This window comes from Pleuronectes platessa, chromosome 21, assembly GCF_947347685.1.
Source record: "Pleuronectes platessa chromosome 21, fPlePla1.1, whole genome shotgun sequence".
NCBI classification, from domain to species: domain Eukaryota; kingdom Metazoa; phylum Chordata; class Actinopteri; order Pleuronectiformes; family Pleuronectidae; genus Pleuronectes; species Pleuronectes platessa.
The window spans coordinates 4,154,878-4,175,984 of record NC_070646.1 but is presented as its reverse complement, the minus strand read 5'-3'; the positions used below and the strand labels follow the sequence as shown (position 1 = coordinate 4,175,984).

The following is a 21,107-nucleotide window of genomic DNA, read 5'->3' as shown; positions in this document are numbered from 1 at the left end:
AAATGAGCCATATGTGGGATTGTGATGATGTGTGTCTGTGTGTGCAGAGCAAGTTTGACACCAAACAAACCAGACAGAAGAAAATGAGGTAATTGGTTATTGCATTATCTTTATTAAATGTGATACTTTATTACGGATTGATCTACTCAACAGAATAAATCAGTCATATTAACTCCAGCCCAACCAACTCTGGACAGTTCACCAGTCTAATTCGACTCCTTGAAACACATCTAATATAGATATAAAACACACAGGGGCAATTTAAAGCCCTATTAGAACATTTACTTTTGATTCCTTAAGTATATTTTGCTGGTAATATGTCATATCTATATTTTACTCAGACTATGATTTGACTTGATGAACTCTTAATTCCTGCTTTTACTGCTTTCACTCAAATACAAAACCTGAAACAAAGACTATGCACTGTAATAATAATAAAAGGAAAATATATGATATAATAATAATGATAATATATATGCAATAATTTAACTAATCATGAAACTATAAACGTATTGTTTTAAAATATTTATAAAATAAAAAATATGTTCATTACTGTTAATATTGTTTAGTTATAATAATAATAACACTCATAATACTCATAATAATACTGTCTCTCCTCAGCCACACGGTGACACTGTTCCGCCTCTCGTGCTTTAGAACCGTCGAAGAAGACCACTTCCGTTTTCCTTTCGGCTCCCGCCCCGCTCCGCCATCATGAAGTCCTGAACAAAAACGGATGGGAGTCGAGTAAAACGGGGATAAGATCAGACTGGAGATGAAATCCGTGGACGACATTCAGGCGATGACAATACGAAGCGGAGCGCGGAGCGGAGCCCTGGAAATTAACGAGGCGGTGTCTCGCTGAGAAGCGGGCGGGCGGCTCCTGTGGTCCGGGTTGTTTCGGTTAGCGGTGCGGCTAACTGCAGAGCTAGCCTGTGGTTTTCTCCTGGACTCCGTCTGTCAGCTGCGAGCTGTCACTTCGACTCGCCGCCGCTGGAGCTCATGTGCAGCGGTGCAGACGGGACATCTGTCCGTGTGACCCGGAGCGGCGGGATGGAGCGCACCGCGAGGACAAGCGTCGACACACACGATGTGGTTCGCTCGTGTTGAGTAGACACCAGCGCCGAGGAAAGGGGAGCGCGGACCGATAGTTTCCTGCCAGGCCGGGTAGCTAGCTTCACAGCTAGCTACAGTGGATCCCAACAGCCACGGTAAGACATGTTATAAATCATTCAGCGGGAGAAGGTGTTCCCCTCCAGCCCGGCTGGCAGGGGGAGGCAGCAGGCGGCGGCTTCGGCCACCTCCTCCTCCTCCAGCCCCGGAGAGGTTGACTTTGACTCGCGGGCTTGTTGTTGGCCCTGGACCCTGGACACTTAAGCCAGCCTGGAGTTGTTGTTGTCTGCTGTTGAATTACATGTCACGCGTTCCTGTGGTCAGCGCGAGCAGATATAACCTAATTGACCAGCCAAGTGCAAACAGCCACCGAGCCTGCACAGCTCGGATCCCCCCCTGTGCATGAGGCTGATGGAGAGAGGACACATCCAGGGACTGACTCCTCTCTCCTCCACCGGGGGGTTCCTTTACACGACCAGGAGGATTTCACATTCTATGTAGGTTAGAGAGATCATCTTTTATTTGTTGTCTCAGTGTGTGTGATTGAGAGCTTGCTTCAGGCTTGGTTGCATGATACAAAGAACTTCTGGTTTTAAAGGGAAACACACGCTTCCTCTTTTGACAGTAGTAACAAGGCCATGAAACAAAATGTTCTTGTACTATAAAGCTCAGTAGTTACGTATGTGTGTGTGTATATATATATATATATATATATAAATGTGTGTGTGCAGCCTGAAGCAAGCTCTCAATCCGACACACTGAGGAAGAGGCAACAAATACATCATTCTTGTGTCTTTATCCAAGATCAGCTCTCTAACCTATATACATACATATAAATATATATATATATTCTGCATTTGTTGAATTTCTACATTAATCTCTCTAATTAATCGGTAACTTGACAATCGGTGCAGAAATGATTAGTGAGAGTCTCAGCATCTCTCTCTCTCTCTCATTTAAAAAATGGGAACCTGAAATGGGAACCTCGGTTGCAGTCTGTCACATACGCTGAACACAGACTTTCAGGTTTCAAAAATAACATTTACCACAACTCCAGTATTGAGGCTATGTTCTGCACTTGTATCATTGTAATGTTGATTCTCCTCGTGAATATTATCTCTTATATTTCTGCTGTTTTAACACCTTTATTTGATAATACACCCAAAATATTGAACCTTCTATTCCTAGTTATTGACTAATATCAGTGAGAGGATTATTACTTTTTGTAGGATAAAATGAAAAACATGTGAAATAGGTGTCATTCTTCAACACAAGGGAAGAGGATGAAATAAATCATTAGAGAGAGAATTTCCAAAGCATAAAGATGCTGGATGATCATCAGTCATTTTGAGATATATTCTATAAAGATGATGTGATGCAAAAACAAGAATTTGTTTTACCACACGCTTTTATCTGAATATTGCAGAAATTGTTAAAATGAAAAATATAGCCTAATTAAGACTATGTTACTGGTGAAGAGACAGGTGGATGTAATGGGTGGGTGGGGGGGAGGATGGATGGTCGGTGGTCCGTAGCTGATGGACACTTGGATGTTTTTCCATCCATATGAACACGTATTTGCATTTTTTATTCGTATTCATTTGAAATGCAGACGTAGAGCTGGGATCAGCTTTGTATTGATTCATATAAGTGGCTGGACCCTGTGGAGTGGAAACGTTCTATCGAGCTGTAAAGTGGTGTAATGATTTTTGGAGGGATCAGCAGTAACAGAAGCCGTTTGATATTACAGAGTAACTCAGCATTAATAAAAAAAAAACACAGATATAAATAACAAACCGTATAAGTGTGTTTAGAAAGATGTTCTGTGTAACACATGTACTGCAGCTTTGAACTAGAAGGTGATCCCAAATAAGTCACTAGATATCTAAAGAGTATTGGCTTTAAAGAATAAATAAATATATTATTAAGGCAGAGCAATGTGGATAATTTTTCTGAAGAGATCGCAATGCATCGATTACATGTGATAGACTGAACCATATTTCCTTGGCGCCTCACGGTTCCAACACAAATGTTGGTAATTCTTCAGAATAACAGACGCTCACCCAGTGTGTCTCTCCCACGCTCACCAGGCGCTGGCCATGCCATCGAGTGTGCGGGCCGGGAGCCTGAAGGACCCGGAGGTGGCTGAGCTGTTCTCCAGGGAGGATCCTGAGAAGCTCTTCACTGACCTGAGGGAGATCGGTCATGGGAGCTTCGGAGCAGTCTACTTCGTAAGTTACTTTCCCCGGCGTCTGGGTTTGTGGAGGTGATGGAATATCGGTGCCACAAGTCTTTTTGGCCAACACATTAATTTGAAGTACATTTTTGGTTTCCCCTTGTAGGTCTTAATAGTTTTTTGCTTGTTATATGTGTAAATTATAGTTTCTAAATGATTTTCTACTTATTTTTCAAATTAACAGAGGAATGATTCCAAGTAGGTTTTTATATCATTAAGGTTTAGTCAGCAGTTAAAACTTCCCTGATACAGATACATCTCTACGATAAGAATAATGGCATTTAATTATTTGGCAGTTTATAATCTGATGTAGAATTCTTCCCCAAAATGACTTGTTTTGCAGTTACACACTCACATGAACACACACACACACACACCTCTGGCAAGCTCTTCAAAGTGGTCTGCTTAAAGGCTTATGCAGTATTGATTTCTGTTGGTATCATGCACTCCACAGGGAGGGCTACCTGGAAAATAGTTTGAATAATAAGTCTTGTTCAACTGTGCAGAGCAAGACGCTAAAACATTTTTATCATTCCACAACATAAGAAATTTAAGTAAACAAATATATAAAATCATTATCTTATTAATAATAGTCTTGTTGAGACCAAATCCGACTTTCTTGAGGTTCCGCTCATTTGAGACACAAATTTCCATTAAAATTAAATAGCATCTGTATAGTTGTAATCAATAAAAACAATGCCTCCTGGGTGCGGCAGCTTTCAGTGACCGTTTATTGTATTTCCACCTGTTTCAGGTTGTCACTACAGGAGATAACACAACCAAAAAAACTAGCACTGATGAGGAAAATAAAGCGGCATAGTTAAAATGAGCTGCTGCACTTTCACATCATTTAATTTGAGGTCACAGTCAGAGTGGTTGTTGTGAAGAAAAGCAACTGTAAGCATAGAAAAGGCCTAATAGACAGGACTAATGATGATGTGTGTCAGTGATGTTGTCTGTGAGACGGCAGAGAAGTTATTGATGGTATTGCCTATAAGAATACCAGGTGCATAAACCTATAAAGGTAGAAACATGTTCATAGTCACAGACAACTTGTAAGTGGGGAATGAAAAGCCCTGTTTAAAGGAGCGAGTCATGGATGAAGGGACGCGAGCAGAGAGGAGGCGGATCAGCAGAAATCCTTGTTTTATGCTGTCGTGATTTCTTCATTGGACCTGATGTAAAACGGTGCATTAATCCAAGAGGTCTCAGCTGTGTTGTGAGGATGCAGGATTGTGCTCTCGTCCACGTTAAAAGAAAGAAAACATAATAGAGGCATATCTATCGTGTAAATAAAACTGAGGAAGACTTGAAAGAAGTAATTTATTGTCTGTTGTCCCCAAACTTCAGGCCCATGATATCCGCACAAATGAGGTGGTGGCCATCAAGAAGATGTCCTATAGTGGCAAGCAGTCCAACGAGGTAGGAGAAACTCTCCCCCTTCTTCTGCTGTAGGAGTTTATCTCTGAGGTTTTTTCATCGATGTTTCATGTTGCAGAAATGGCAGGATATCATCAAGGAAGTGAAGTTCCTCGAGAAACTGCGTCATCCCAACACAGTCGAGTACCGTGGCTGCTACCTGAGAGAGCACACAGCATGGGTAAGTGTTGGTGTGGAGGAAATCATGCTAGGTTAAAAAATATATCAAATCATTAACCGCGTATAAAACCCTACAACAAATCATGTATGGGGATGATAACGGTTATATATTCTTACTTTACATCATGACTGATGTAATCTAATGCCGACTCTAGGAGATGAGTCTGTCCTCTGGAAGCAAACGTCCCACCTTTGTTTTGAAGAGGCCATTTGAATCCTTTTTTAAGCTGCACCTGAGCTCAACGACAGTTTTTACTCTTGAACTCTCCCGCTTTAACTTAAACGCCCCTCTGTGTCTCACAGCTGGTGATGGAGTACTGCTTGGGCTCGGCCTCCGACCTCTTAGAAGGTAAGTGAGAAAGAACGACGACACAAACGAGTAATTAAAAAACACTGGTTAAATTTTTTTATTTTTGTTTTTGACGTTTGACATCTCCTAACCTCTCTCATCACCCAGTTCACAAGAAACCCCTCCAGGAAATGGAAATAGCTGCCATAACCCATGGTGCATTGCAGGGATTGGTGTATCTTCACTCTCACAACATGATTCACAGGTAAGGCTCCATTTTTTTCACACTATCTGTATCTGCTCTCATCCCCTCCCCCACAATTATTACAAGAGACAATGCAAACACAGAGGAGAAATCACAAACTCTGCTGCCGAAGAGGAGCTTATGCTACAATCTTTCTGCAGCACACTCAAGTGCATCTGACGATATATTTTCTCTCTTGTGTCTGTTTGTTTTGACTCGAACACAATTTCCCTGACTTGTCGTTTTCTCTGATCTGATCACGTCACTCTCCCTCTCTCCCTCTGTCTCTCTCTCTCAGGGATGTGAAGGCAGGAAACATCTTGCTCACAGAGCCAGGTCAGGTCAAACTGGGAGACTTTGGCTCTGCCTCCATTGTCGCTCCAGCCAACTCCTTTGTGGGAACACCCTACTGGTAAGATGCCAAACTTTTCACCCACCAGTCTCACCCTCATCAACAGTTGCTCCTGGCAGGTTCATAAGAAACACACCATGTGCTGATCCAGCAAAGCTTGTACCTTTCTCTTGTTTGTGCACAACAGCTCTGCCAAATACCTTTATTCTAAGAATTGTCCCTGTGTAGATTGAAGTCACCAACGTCCACGACATTATTAGCTTATTGAAAAATACAGTTACAGATTTCTCCATCTATAGGTAATAGCCATGGTTACTGTGTACTAAACTTGAGGTGTAGATTAACACTACAGGTCCCCGAGTTAGTTTGGCTATTTTCCATAATATTAAATCACACAATAAACCAACAATTCATAGGTCTCTCAATAATTAAATAAATAATTGTAAAAGTAGACGTTTGAAATAACAGTGAATCCAGAAGCGCTCCTTTTAGTCCAGGTTTAAAGGAATTAGGCTGAAAGTGGCTGAATAGCTGTGTTGTCTCCTCCGTGCAGGATGGCCCCTGAGGTGATTCTGGCCATGGACGAGGGTCAATACGACGGGAAGGTAGATGTGTGGTCACTTGGCATTACCGCCATAGAGCTGGGTAAGAGACAGCTCATTGTGTGTGTGTTGTGTACACAAAGCTGAAAGCATTTGACCCTTTTCTTTGCGTTCTCTTTTTTTTAAATTATTGCTCTTCATCTGCCGCTCTCTCATTGTCACATTATGCCGTTCTCTCATTCTCTAGCGGAAAGGAAGCCTCCTCTGTTCAACATGAATGCTATGAGTGCCTTATACCACATCGCCCAGAACGAGAGCCCTGTGTTGCAATCAAATCACTGGTGAGAGATGATGAAACAGTCCCTGTCCTTGTATGCAAATATGCCTTATGTTGGGCAATATGATAAAATAAGCAAAGAGGATTTTGTTATACATGCTTCTTTTAAGAATTGCTGCTAATGTTATTGAGGCTCTTTCATATTATTCATAGAATTTATGACATGTGTGAGATTGCCAGGAGCTCTACTGGGTGTATGGATTGATTTTGTTTTATTAAAACCGTGTTTGACAAAGTGCTGATGAAGGAAAAATGATTAGTCTGTTGCAGTAAATTGACTTTATGCAATAAACGGGTGTTTGAACCCTGGTGCTTTCAGATCTCAGTAAATTAAAAACTTGTGTTAAATTGTTACAACATTGGTTTTGTCGTCTCTATTCAATAGAGATTAAACCTGCAACATCTGCTGTGTTGAACTTCCTCTAAAATGACCTCTTTATCATTTTCAGGTCAGATTATTTCCGCAATTTTGTGGACCTCTGTTTGCAGAAGATCGCCCAGGACAGACTTACCTCTGATGTGCTGCTCAAGGTACATGGATGGATATTTTCTATTCAGGCAGACAAATATTTGTGATTGTCACTTTCTTACAAATATGTTTTTATAATTAAGTAAAGCTTTTATCCAGGGGACAGATTAATGTCAATAGAAGAACTTAAATAACACATGTAATTTGTACTGAAAGTAGTGAATTATCGCTAAATGAAGGCAGACAAGCACCAGGTTGCAGGAGCATAATCCCAGATAAATTAATAACTAAATTCAGCATGAAGCAAAATCATTTGGCTCCAAAAACAAGCCCCTAAGTAGGATTGAATTACATAACTTTAGAGCTGTTCACCTGTTGGTGTCCACACCTGTCTCTTACTCTGTTGACCTCTACGCCCCCCCTCCAGCACCACTTCCTATGCAGAGAGCGTCCCATGACAGTCGTAATGGACCTGATCGCACGCACCAAGGATGCTGTCCGCGAGCTGGACAACCTTCAGTACCGGAAGATGAAGAAAATCCTCTTCCATGAGGCGCACAATGGTCCCGCACCGGAGGGAGGTGATGAAGAAGAGGTAAGAAGTGGACAGACTGTAATTGTGCGGTTTTTTGAAGGCGAAATTGTTTCCATTGCCTCAAAGTTGTGCAAGGCTTATTGCATATCCTGCCACGAACATGAGACCAGAACAAACTGAGGTTCCTGAATAGTAACATCAAAGTTTCCAGGACTCAACTCAAACAAAATTAGGAAGTACTGGCTTCTTTGAAGACAAACCGTTGAACAACCTTTTATTTGGACCTTTTACATGGAAAACCATGTACCAAGGCCTGTAAGGGTTTTAGCATCCCTCCTGCCTTTTGTATTGTACTACTTAATGTATACTGTGACCTGAAAACCGCTTCCTCTCGATACAAAGGGCTTTGTTTCCATCAGCATTTATTCCAGTTGGCTGTTCCCCCCTCAAAAGGAAATGGAGGAATTCAGAGAATGTGGTGCTGCACTTTTCGAGAGAGTCAGCTCGTGTCTCACTGCAATTTTTACAATGTGTCTGCTAAGATAGGGTTTCATAGGATATAAATGGGTTCATACTGTCACCCTGTGAAGTAAAGACACTCATTCACAATCCCAAAAGGGTTTCACTTCACCATAGCCATTTTTTTATATCTTCCATATTTTTGGAAAAATCTTTCTGATAATCTTCTTTTTCCTGAACACCAGGATGGGGAGCAGTATATGCTTCGCACCGGCACAGTCAACAGCATGGAGAGCTCCCACTCTCTGCCATCCATGTCAATCAGCGCCAGCTCCCAGAGCAGCTCGGTCAACAGCCTGGCGGACGGCTCCGACGACAGCGGGGAGATGGCCATGATGCAGGAGGGAGAGCACACCGTCACCTCCAACAGCTCCGTCCTGCACAAACCCCTGGTCAGTTCAGATGAATTCAGATGCATCATAGCACTGTGTGTGTCATGGAAGGATATTGGAATAACACTTACCCTGTAAATTTACAAATAGTTTCCCCACAAAGATGGTTCACAGGTTGCTCTGTAATCATCCGACCAGCTGAGCACATGGAAACTTGCACCACCTACAGAAAAATATAGTTATAGCAGCACCAGTTTAGACCTGGTTGGCCACCTACAGATTAAACAGAAAATCACCTCACAGCATGAGAACATGCGAACAGACCAACAGCAGAAGCTGTAGGTTTTGGGGGATTTCCACTTAGCCCTAGATTTAGTTAAATGACCAATGTAGATTAGATTTGTATTACGAGTAGAGGGTGGGGAAATTCATTTTTTGTTCTTTCAATAATTTTGTAACTCATCCTCCCCCTCTCGTCTTTTTGTTCTCGCTTGCTTGGTCTCCGCTGTGTAGAGCCATGACAACATCTACGATGATCCCTATCAGCCCGAGATTGACCCACAGCGAGAAGCTCCTTCTGCTGGTGGTGTTATTGTACTTGGAGGTGGTGGAGGAGGAGGAGGAGGAGGTGGGAGGCGTCGTCGAGGAAGAGACCATTTTGCCACCATCAGGACGGCCTCGCAAGTCACTCGCCAGATTCAGGAACATGAGCAGGGTTCGGCCCTGAGAGAGCAGATGTCTGGGTGAGAGGGATAGTGAAAACTTTGTTAGTGTATTAGAACTTTATTCAAGTCGAGGCAGAAAGTCCCTCAAGCTTACTCAACTCCCTGCATCTCCTCACAGGTACAAGCGGATGCGGCGGCAGCACCAGAAGCAGCTGATGGGCCTGGAGAACAAGTTGAAGGGAGAGATGGACGAGCACCAGCTGAGACTGGACAAAGAGCTGGAGAATCAGAGGAACAGCTTCTCAATGGAGGGAGAGAAACTCACCAAGAAGCACCAGGGTATTCTGGAGAAGGAGGTGAGCGGGTGAAGTATGAATGAGTGATAGTGAGGAGGAGAGAACAGACAGAATAGTTGGTCATGTAGCTCGGAAGGAAGAGAATAACGGAGGAGAGGAAACGACACCCTTCATGTTTATGACGGGTAACAGAGTCTGCTGCTGGTGGGACATCTTGCTCCTTGTAACATGCAGTGAATTCCTAATGTATGTTTTCTCCAGATCAAGGCCGTCATGACTGAGGAGAAGAAGTTCCAGCAGCACATTCTGGGCCAGCAAAAGAAGGAGTTGACCGGTTTGCTGGAGTCCCAGAAACGACAGTACCGGCAACGCAAGGAGCAGCTCAAAGAGGTGCCTCTACGTCACCAGTCAGCTGACCATCACAGCTACCTATTTGCATTAATTGATTATCATCTTTCCATATTTCTTATTCTAAGTAATATGAGGTGGAAATTTGCTGTGATCACTCTCCTGCAGCTTTAAAACAAACTGCATCGTAGTTACAGTATAAAAACAGGTATCTGGTATCATGTTCATTTTATTCTAACACCGTAGTTTGTGTTTCCGCTGTAGGAACTGAATGAGAACCAGTCGACGCCGAAGCGAGAGAAGCAGGAGTGGTTGGTGCATCAGAAGGAGTGTATGCAGCAGCTACAGGCCGAGGAGGAGGCCGGCCTGCTGCGACGGCAGAGGCAGTATTATGAGCTCCAGTGTCGCCAGTACAAGAGGAAGTTGGTGCTGGCACGCCACAACCTGGAGCAAGACCTGCTGCGAGAGGTACCACTTTGCTTTTGATTGGCAATGATGGATTGATAATGAAAATCCACTGAAAACTTTTTAGATGGATTAAATTTGATAGAATTCCTTCCGGCCTCCTCCTCATCCTTCTCTCTTCTCCAGGAATTGAACAAGAAGCAGACTCTGAAGGACCTGGAGTGCGCCATGCTGCTGCGTCACCACGAGTCCACCCAGGAGCTGGAGTTCCGCCAGCTGGGTTTGGTGCAGCACACACGGGCCGAGCTCATACGCACGCAGCACCAGACGGAGCTCACCAACCAGATGGAGTACAACAAGAGGCGTGAGCAGGAGCTGCGTCAGAAACACGCGGTGGAGGTCCGCCAACAGCCCAAGAGCCTCAAAGTGAGTGAGAGCACCCAGGGCCCGGGGTCTCCTGAGGAGGGAGAGAGCCAGACCACAGAGGGGCCGAACGGCAGCTGGGACAGTGAGGCAGGGGTGGTGGAGGTGGAGTTAGGAGAGGAGAAGGAGGCGGTAGCTAAGGAGATAAATGATGTTGAGCTTGACAGAGGAGATGAAGTGTTAGAGGAGGAGGAAGGAGTGAATGTCCTTGAGAGGAAAGATGAGGTGGATGACGAGAGTAAACCAAAGGGAGACGAAGATGAGGGTGAGAAAGAGGATTGGAAAATCAGTGAGGAAGGTATAGAGGTGAGGGAAGTAGAGGGGGTGCAGTGGGAGTACGAGGAAGACCCCAGTAACACTGCACAGGTAGATACTGATGAAGAGGAAGAGGAGGGCAGGGGCGTGGCCGATGGCTGTCCATCAGATCTCATCTCATTCCAGTCCCTAGAAAGGAGACGCCTCCATCAGCGGCAGATTGATGAGCTCTCTGAGTTCTACTTCCCCGTAACACCAGAGGAGCTGGAGCCCACACCTATCTCCCCCCCTCCTCCCCCTCCCCCCTCTCAGACTTCCTTCCCCTCTCTCTTCTCTCATGCCATCTGCCTCCTCCTCTCCCTCTCCGCTGCTGCTCAGCCCTCCAACCTCACTTTGCTCCTACTTTCCATCTTCCTCCTCTCCCTGCGTCGTTCCCCCCCTCTGCCCTCGGTGGCCTCTGTTGTTCTCTCTGCTGAGCTTGCCCTATTGGCGCTCTTCTTCTCGTACCTCTTCCTTCGCTCCTGCTGCTCTTTGTCTCTATCCACGTACCTGTCGCTCAGCCTCTGGGCCAGCGGCCTCTTCAGTTTAGGCCTCTCCCTCAGTTTGGGGATTTATTATATCCCCATGATTTTGATCTCAGCCTCCTTCCTCAGCTCCCCCTCTCTCTTCCTCTCCCTCTACTTGGTGGTGGTGCTGATTGTCAGGCCGGCCCGTGACTTCCTCCAACACGCCCCCCGCAAAGTCAACCGCCTCTGCATGCGAATCCTTTTCCGCCTCCCCAGACCCCTGTTTGCCATGTGCCAGTCAGTCTTAGGAGGTATGGCTGAGCGTAGCCTCTATGAGATGTTTCCCAAAGCAGGGCGCAACTGGGGTGTGCGTCGGTCCAAGATCCCGGTCCCCCTGAAGAGCTTACCTTTAGAGTACCAAGCTCGCTGCAATATCACCTCTCCCTGGGCTAAGGGCCTGCTCTGGGTGAAGCGTTTTACTAGACGCCCCCTTGGGGTCCTGGCAGATCTGGCTAACTCTGTAGTGCTAAAGCTCGCCGGACAGGCGCTTCAAAAGTTGCCAGACAGTGTCCGGGTCCAGCTCCAATCTCTGGGTCTCTTGAGGAAGCACACCCCGAGTAGGTTGCCCCGACTGCTGCCCAGGGAGGAGCGGGAGAGGAGACAGGGGGAAAGGAGGAGGAGAGAGGGGGAGAGACAGAGGAGGGAAGAGAGGGAGCGGATGTTTCGAGATGATGCCAGGTGGGAGTTTGGGTTGAGGCGAACTTCTTCTGGGAGGTTTGTCAGAAGGAAGATTCGGCCGTGGAGATAGCGAGAGACAAATCAAAGGATTGAGTGGGAATGTGTGCTGCTGGTGTTTGTGTGAGTGTGATCGTGTTTTATGTTCCATTGTTGGACCATTGTTTGTGTCTTTTTGATTTTGACCCGCATGTCTTTTGTTACATGATTCCCTGATTGGTTTTTGGTCACATTTCTCAAAGATGAGGTGTATTTCACCCAGCAACAACATGCGTCTGTGTGCGCTGGCTGGAGGTGATTTTATACACATGCACACAAGCCGTACTGTTGATTCAGTTGGCTCTGCCAGCGTAAACCTGCAGCTGACCCCACGGTTACTGTACCAACCCCAGTGAAATTAATACATTTCATTATTGTGCTTTTTGTAAAAGTTCCTTTGAAGTTTCTGCAATTTTGATTTTGCTCTTAATTTGTAAGACAAATGTTTTTATGGTTATTTTTAAGACCGTTTTTGTGCAATGGCTAATTTTCCTTTTATAGTGATCTTATTTAATGGGGTCTCTTAGTGCTGGGAACAAATATCACAGTGTGGCATAGTTTCACTCCCCAAAGCTCAAAACTGTGAAAACAAAGATGCTCAATAATTTCACTAACATCAAGCTGAACACTAGCCTGAACTCAGTCGGTATATAAGTGCAATAAAAAGCAGAAAGACGTGGGACCACTGTAAGACGTCTGATATTTGAAATTCGGTTTCTTTGAGATATCAAAGTGGGAAACAATTAACAGGGGATCTTACTTTTATAAGACTAGTAAAGTTTATTTCAGGTTTAGACATTATTAGATGATATTTAAATCTCGTGGAATCATTATCTTTCAGATTCTAGTTGGAAAAACTACTTTTACTTTTATTGCGCTTTATGCAGCAATGTTGTTATGATTTACCATGTAAACATTTAGATATTTTTCTCGTAATCATCCTATAAATCTACAGCAGTTGAGTGCCTATAGTTACATAACTAGTCGGCTGTGAAGTGACATATCCTGAATTTAGAGTGAACACGTAAGAAAGTAGTTTTACTCAGAGTAGTAAAAGTATTATAATATAATTAAAACCTATTTAATATTGCAGGTAAGCTTGTTGATATGAAGCCATAGACAATCGTTTGAGACATGCAATCGTAAAATCAGTCCAAAGATTGAGGAAACTACTGAAAGTGAATGAAGAGATCCAGATGTTGCAGTCATGTCTGATTTTGCACCGTCTCAAAGAACAACCCAGGAGAGCAGATACCCAGTTTAGGGCTGCAAGGAATTATTATTTTCATTGATTAATCTGTTGGTTGATTTATTCAAACATTTATGAAAATCCATAAACCAAAGAAGTAAGTGAGTTTACATTGATAAATGAAAAATTGTCTGATCTGAGAAGCTGGAACCAGAAAAGGTTTTGTATGTTTTCACCATGTTTGCTTTAAAACATTCATGAAAACATTAAAATGATTAGTTGATTATCGATTATCCAAATACAAAGGGTTGCTGATAGATTTCTGTCAATCAACCAAAAAAGAAAGAAGCAAATTGATGGACTGAAAAACCAAAATGCTATCGAGTGCACATTTAATTGAGATGAAGAAAAAAGCAAAGTCAGGCTGAGATGTGCAGTTGTGTCCTGCATTGAACTAGAAATGGGAATATGAAGATTTTAAAATGTGCAAGTCTACAAGGGAAGTCTGGTGGAACAGGAAAATACACCAGTGCTTATAAAACAGATTTTATATCGAAGGAAACAAAAAGTGGCGTCGTTTGAGCCGTTCAAACTTAACTTTATCGAAACCCGGGGGGAACAAAGAAGTCGGGCACTTCTTTTTATGAGTAACTTGCATTTGGGAAATCTAGATTTTAAAAGAGATATTTTACAAATATTGTTATTTGAATGTAATTGGTTTGTTTTTTGCCATTGATTTACATTTGTGTTCCAGTTATTCCCTGTTCCTATGTGTATGTTTACATGTTTGTATTCTGTTTTTGTTGTGACACCGTCTGTGTTTTGAGTTTCCACAGAGTTATATCACATTGAGGTTTTTTTTTTTTATTTAATTTATGCAGTATTTATAAGACTAGTACTGCATTCTGTTTGGCAGCCATTTTGTTGTCCTCTTTATTCATTTGAGCTGCACGAGTGTTGGCATACTGTACGGCTGTATGCTCGCAGGCATAGACAAATATTTTGTCATACGTCCAGATTTTTCTTTACACAAAAAAATAAATTATTTTGTGTGTAAAATCATTGTCTTGTTTGTTTTTATGATTTTTGTTTTCCATTATTATCACGTCTTCATTCGTTTCCTTCTTCCCTGATTTATCGACCAAACTTATTTTTGTTCATCATCATTCCTCCTGTATCATCGTTTTATCTCCTTTGTCATGTTGTTCCCTTCCTCTGTTTGAAACTCTGCCACTTTGCTTATCAATATTTAAAAGTTGAGATTTAATTATGTGTTAATTATTAATTATGTGGATGCTGAATATATTGTTTTCAATCCGTTTAGTGTTTAAAACTTTTTAAAGAAGTTTAGATTATTATATATCTATATTTTGTTGATGTTGAAAGTTCATCATTAAGAATTAATTAAAAAAACTACCGCTTTAGGTAAAAATACAGATTCTATTTCAAAGCAAAAGCCAATTTAGACTTTCATGCCTCTAACCTGAAACTTCTTCTTTACTGAAGATCATAAAGAAAACGGTTTGTTTTTATGTCTTTAAGGAAAAGACGAGTTGTTTTATAGACTTGGGTCTTCTAAATTATTATAAAGTGAACTGTTTAATCTCTTTAGCTGCTGCTGACAGAGATTTTCCTCATGTCAACTTTTACTTAATTACACAGCTAAGAACATGATTATTCTTTAACCCGGTTTTCAGGGGCTTTAAATCTTCAATCCTGCTGTTAAATCATCACCTGGATTTTCAGCTAAATTAATACTTACATGTTTTTCTATGTGGTAAACTTTCATAATGCTAATAGAATTACAACATATGTAAACGACAAAGGCAACATTAGTGAGCACGTTTGGTGGTGATGGTGTCTTTCCTTTAATTTGTCTTTTTTAATTTCTTCACCATCAGAGTTTCTTCTCTGTTTTTCCGTATATCTTATCGTCGTGTCAGTCTATAAAAACCCCAGGAGCTCTTGAGCGCAGCCGCCTCCATCTCTCTTCTCTCTCCTCCAGTCCAAAGAGCTTCAGATCAAGCGTCAGTTCCAGGACACGTGTAAGATCCAGACCCGCCAGTACAAGGCCCTGCGCAACCACCTGCTGGAGAACACGCCCAAGTCGGACCACAAGGCCGTGCTGAAGCGGCTGAAGGACGAGCAGACCCGTAAGCTGGCCATCCTGGCCGAGCAGTATGACCACTCCATCAATGACATGCTGTCCACACAGGCTGTGAGTAAGGCAAGGAGACGTTGTTCACTTCACACTCGCACCACACCACACCACCACCACTGCTGTGCCTGGCCTGGGGGCCCTACTGCCCGGCCGCCTGTCCGCCTGTCCGACCGTGAACCAACCTCCTCCTGGTCCCTCAGTGATAAACTGCACCTCAACCCACAGATCCCACTTCAAACCTCCTTTTCCCTGAAGATGTGGGAGAAATCATCATTAGCTGGTCTGTGTCAGGAGAGTAGAGACAAGAGCTTTGGTCAAATCTGACACCTTCAATGAAGAAAATGTGTTTGAGGTTCAGAAAACACTGATATTCTGAACAACAGCAGACAATATATTATAGCTTTTTAAAGAATACCCACCAATTATCAATAATTTGTCAACACCTGGCTCTCATATTACCCATAATCCAACTTGACCACTTTTTAATTCCTTTCTAACTCTCCGACCAAAGTTTTAAGACAAATCTCTCCGATAACAACTGATTAAATGTATAAAAGTATGTTTGGTGCAGAAAAAAAAGTTGCCTGTACTTGTATATCTGTAATTATTGTATAAACGTGTGAGCGTGGGAACCAGAACACGCACATAAATCCCCAGGCTTATAAATAGATGAAATTAATGAAATATAACAGGAAGAAGAAGATGGGAGGAAACTAAATATCTTGTCTCCTGAAGTGACTTAATGTCCTGGACATCTTTAATAACCTCACACGGCCCCGGGCCAGTAAGCCAAATCCCTGCTGCCCTTGTTTGTCCGCACATCAGCTCCTGTCGTGGGTAAAGTCTCTGTGGGAAGTTCTCCAACACAACGATTACAACTAATAAATAAATGAAATAAAGATAGAGAAAGATCAAATATAGATCTCATCTGTTTCAGGCAACACAAAATCCACAATGACCTCAACTATGGTAACATTGAGGAATATTATGCTGATTTACGTACTTTGGTAATTTTTAGTATTAGCATTTTAGTTAATCAGTAAAATAATATCTTTAGCTTGGAATTTAATTTGACGATTTCATATATAATACATTAACACCTTATTTATGTATTTATATATGTACTTATATTTATGTTTCATTTCCAACCTGTTAAATATACTTATAATCTCTGCAGACACAGACTAATCAAACAAGACAAAACACTGAATCAACAAACCACCAGCATCTCTCACTCCTCATCCTCCTCTTCTCTCTTCTGCATCTCCCTCTCTCTTTTCTTCACGTCTGTCAGAGCTTCTCCTCCTCTACCCTCCACAAACACCAAAGCAACATCTCTTTCCCATACGTTTGTGCCAGAAGCATCTTTCCTCACTCTCCCTACTGTTTCTGCCTCTTAGCTGCGATTGGATGAAACCCAGGAAGCGGAGTACAAGGTGCTGCGGATGCAGCTGCAACAGGAGCTGGAACTGCTCAACGCCTACCAGAGCAAGATCAAGATCCACACGGACACGCAGCACGACAGGGAGGTCAAGGACCTGGAGCAGAGGGTGTCCATCCGCCGCGCCCTGCTGGAGCAGAGGGTCAGACACAGTTAATCTCCTTAATGTGTTGTGCAAGAATTTAGTGAGTTTAGGAATTAATTCAGGCAGACGGAGACGGCCAGAAGACGGAGGAAGTAAGGTCACATAGGACAGTTGATGTTACAGAATTAACTTCCTGCTGTTCTTTGTTTAGTCCTTTAGAACCTTTAATGATCTCTGTAACAGGCTGTTCTGGAACTTTCGGCCGTTTCGGACGAACTTCTTTTGCACATGGAGTCAAACTTAAAGGACCCATCATCCTTGTTAGCTTAAAGATAAGACTGAGAATTAATTCATGGCCAAAGAAATCCCAGCACAAGGGACCACTCAGTAGATTTCCCTGAGAAAAGAAAATAATTAATGTACATTTCAGTGACAACTAGGCTCCATAAGCTAAGGACGACCATGTGGTACGGTCACAAGCATCAGAACTTTCTGTCTGAAGTTTAACAGTAATTAGGTTTTGATGACATTGTGTTCTCTTCCTCTTGCCTTCCAGATCGAGGAGGAGATGTTGTCGCTGCAGAACGAGCGCTCCGAACGCATCCGCACGCTCCTCGAGCGTCAGGCCGGAGAGATCGAGTCCTTCGACTCAGAGAGCCTGCGTCTGGGCTTCAGCAACATGGCACTGACCGGCATCCCCAGTGAGGCCTACCCCAAGCAGGCCTACTCCAACGCCCCCCCCCTCCAGCTCCCGCTCCGCCGGCCACTGGAGCCACGGCATTCACCCGCAGAACATGCCCCCCCAGCAGCACTCCCGCCGCAGCCACAACAGCAGCAGCAGCAGCGGCATCAGCAGTGGCAGCGGGGCCGGGGACCGCAGGAGCGAGTCCTCCTCCTCCTCCTCCCATGGTCTGGCCATGGCCCTGGGGCTGGGCAGGGACAGCAGGGAGGTGCACCACTCGTCCCGCTCATCTGCCTCCTCTTCTTCCTCTTCCTCCTCGTCTTCCTCCCACCACCAGCGCCACCACCTGCCCCAGCACTACCACCACCAGAGCACGCCGCAGCTGTACCGCGAGCGGGAGCGGGATCGAGATAGGGAGCGGGAGAAGGAGAGGGAGCGGGAGTGGGCCGGAGTGCGAGGCTCCGGCGGTGACCTGGCCCACCCACACCCCCTGCCCTTCTCCCATCACCTGCCCTCACGCTCCTCCTCTCAGTCCCTGGCCATGCTACCTCCGCCACCGCCTGCCCCTCCCTCCATCTCTGGCCCGTCCTCCTCTTCCTCTTCCTCCTCCTCCTCGCAGGGGGGGATATACGGGGGCGGCGGGCTGGCTGTGCGTGGTGCCCCGAGTCTGATGGCCCTGAGGAACAGCCCTCAGCCTCTGAGGAGGACGGCGTCCGGCGGGGGGCCTGGTGGCTCCGCGGGCAGCGACAGCGTCCTGAGCCGAAGCACCTCAGTCACTTCTCACATCTCTAACGGCTCCCACATCTCCTACTCTTAGACGGCAGGAGGAAGAGAACGGACGAGGGAGGGGGTGATTTAGGAAGGTAGCTATCACAGGTTGCATCTCAATACTCTCAGTTGGCCGCCCTTGCCTTGCGTTCTTTCTTGGAAGCATCTCAAGTCTCTGTGGAGCTGACATGCAGAGGATATGGGGGAAATCACCCTCTCCTCTTTGTGCATGGGAAGGTAAAGAAACGAGAGGCCAACCTGACATTATTGAGCTGCAACCTGCGTCTTTAGACTCAGGGCGGGTCGAGAGGTTTCCTCCCATTCTCACAGGTGTAAAAAGAGGGAGGGAGGAATGTAACCACCTGTGAAACCGCCGGATCGAGGCGATGTTAGATTTTAACAAAGCGGAGGTTTGTGTTTAATGTTTTTATCTTTGTTATAGCCTGTACAAAAGTGAGATAGGAACGTGTGAACGGAGAAGTGGTTTAGCCTTTTTTTTCCTCCCAGAGCTGCAGAGAGAAAGGGGGACGGCAGCCATGTCTTCTTCTATGATGTTCTATGCTGGAATGGAGAAAGAGAGAGGACAGGGGGGAAGTTTTACAAAAAAAGGGATAATGTTTTCCTTGGCATTGTGTCTGTACTTGTATGTAGTCTGTAGTGTTCAGATATTATCTAGAAAGCACTCGCAACTTGGGCTCCGGAGAGGAAAAGAAAGGGCAGAATCAGAAAGGATGGGGAACTTCAGTCTTCAGCCCGGTGGAGACTGGAAAACACTTTTTATTGATTTACAACTGTTGATGTTTCTGTTGTTTTCTCTCTCTCTCTTTTTTTTTTTAGTAAGTGTACAAAAAAAACACAAAAAAACAGGTTGCTTGGAAAGTCACCAATGCCTTTAAGGGGTTCTTAAAGGGATGCCGTGACATCCGAATTTTTATTTGACGACCGCAGGATGATGTAAAACCGAATTAAATACGATCAACGCAGAATGTTTGTAAAAGCGAGAGACTCTCAAATGCAGCTGGGACGACAAAACTAGAGAAGAAGAGGAAGAGAAAAACGCTTTCTGGCATCCGTGACATATTGAGTATCTAAACAACATAGGGTGTCTCACTCCGATGCATGAGATAGATGTACAAAAAAACAACACATTTGTAAACATGACCAAACACATTTGAAATGTACCGTACCCGTCCAAGTTTCACCGGCATCGAAGATCACCTGTCCCACATTTTGGATCTTTACTGTACATATTAATGGAAATAATTAAAAAAACAACAAAAAAAACACGTCATTTGGTTTTATAGAGTAACAACGATAACGATAGTAATTTTGATATATTCCAATGAGTATTGACTTCAAGATTTAGAGCGACAACTCCAAACCGCATTTTCTATAGGTGTCGATATTACCATAACTAATCCTGATGTAATTGTTGTTGTAATCATGTTCACATTTTTCTTGTGAGAAGCAAAGGGCCCACTTTTGACTGTAAAAAGAAAAAATTGACGACAAAAAAACCTGTTGCGTTGTCAGGTATGGTGTGTGTTCAAGGTGTTAATGATTATTAATAATAATAAGGGGTTATTAATAATTGTTGATGATTTATGTATGTGTGTGTGTGTGTCGAGCGGTAAAGTCTAGTTATATTACCACTTTTTTTAGCAGTTGAATTTTAAAAGACACTCCTACACCCCACTGTTCACATGAACTCTGACCTCCTCCTCTGGACTCTTAAGAGACAACAACAACAAAAGAAGATTTTACAATTGGCCACAGGAATGTAAACGCTGGTTTTTACGTTTTTTATTTGATTGTTTTTTGGACGAGGAAGCAAAGTGATGCTCTGAAAGGAAGAACGTGGAGGTTGGATGAGAGAGAGCGGACAATCCCTGTTGACCCCTGCAGGGTTCAGCGTGCAGGAAGCGTGTGAGGAAGCGTGTGAGGAAGCGTGTGAGGAAGCGAGGGGACGGGCGTGACTGAGCGGCTGCGACGGCTGCACCCTCTTGTGCCGGAGCAGCAGCAGTGACCGGAGCGGCTCGTCCTCCTCACACGGGAACAGAAAAGACCACTCAGTGATCCACGAGCAGGAGAACAGGCCCTGCTCCCTGCTCCCTGCTCCCGTGGGCTGACTTTTACTTGAAGGAGATCACGAACAAGTGGACTCTTGTTTGTTTATTTGTCTGTTTTTACTATTATTGTTGTTTTTATTTGAGGAAAAAACAAAAAAAAAATGATAATCACCCTGCTGTTTGTATGACTCAGAAACACCAGCTCAAGACAATTCCCTGTATAACCTACTACTTTATGCTTGGTTGGAATCTCAGTGCATGCATAAACTCCTTATATAAACTAAGACTGGCTGCTTCGGGGCGGCCTCCGTGTTGGGAAATCAGTTTGGTAGTGTTTGTAGACAGGTGCCCGAGGCTCTGGGGGGGGGGGGGGGGGGGGGAGATGGGAGCCTCAGTTCCTGTGTCGAACGATGAAGATGATGATGATGATGATGATGAAGCAGCAAAAGAAACAAAGCCTCATCTGTGACTTG

General features: G+C 44.1%; 1 protein-coding gene across 1 annotated transcript; it reads left to right on the top strand.

Annotated features, from left to right (window-relative positions):
• Nucleotides 1-676: 676 nt before the first annotated feature.
• taok2b (TAO kinase 2b) lies at nucleotides 677-21,002 on the top strand. The gene is given in 22 exon segments (XM_053413221.1): nucleotides 677-1,211; nucleotides 3,204-3,344; nucleotides 4,700-4,771; nucleotides 4,848-4,949; nucleotides 5,252-5,297; nucleotides 5,406-5,502; nucleotides 5,780-5,893; nucleotides 6,387-6,478; nucleotides 6,623-6,716; nucleotides 7,162-7,243; nucleotides 7,609-7,776; nucleotides 8,421-8,627; nucleotides 9,081-9,150; nucleotides 9,181-9,310; nucleotides 9,411-9,588; nucleotides 9,790-9,918; nucleotides 10,141-10,344; nucleotides 10,468-10,707; nucleotides 15,434-15,646; nucleotides 16,990-17,172; nucleotides 17,672-17,851; nucleotides 17,853-21,002. Coding segments are annotated over 21 exon segments (3,495 nt in total). The 5' UTR covers nucleotides 677-1,211; nucleotides 3,204-3,212; the 3' UTR covers nucleotides 18,615-21,002.
• The last annotated feature ends 105 nt before the right edge of the window (nucleotides 21,003-21,107 follow it).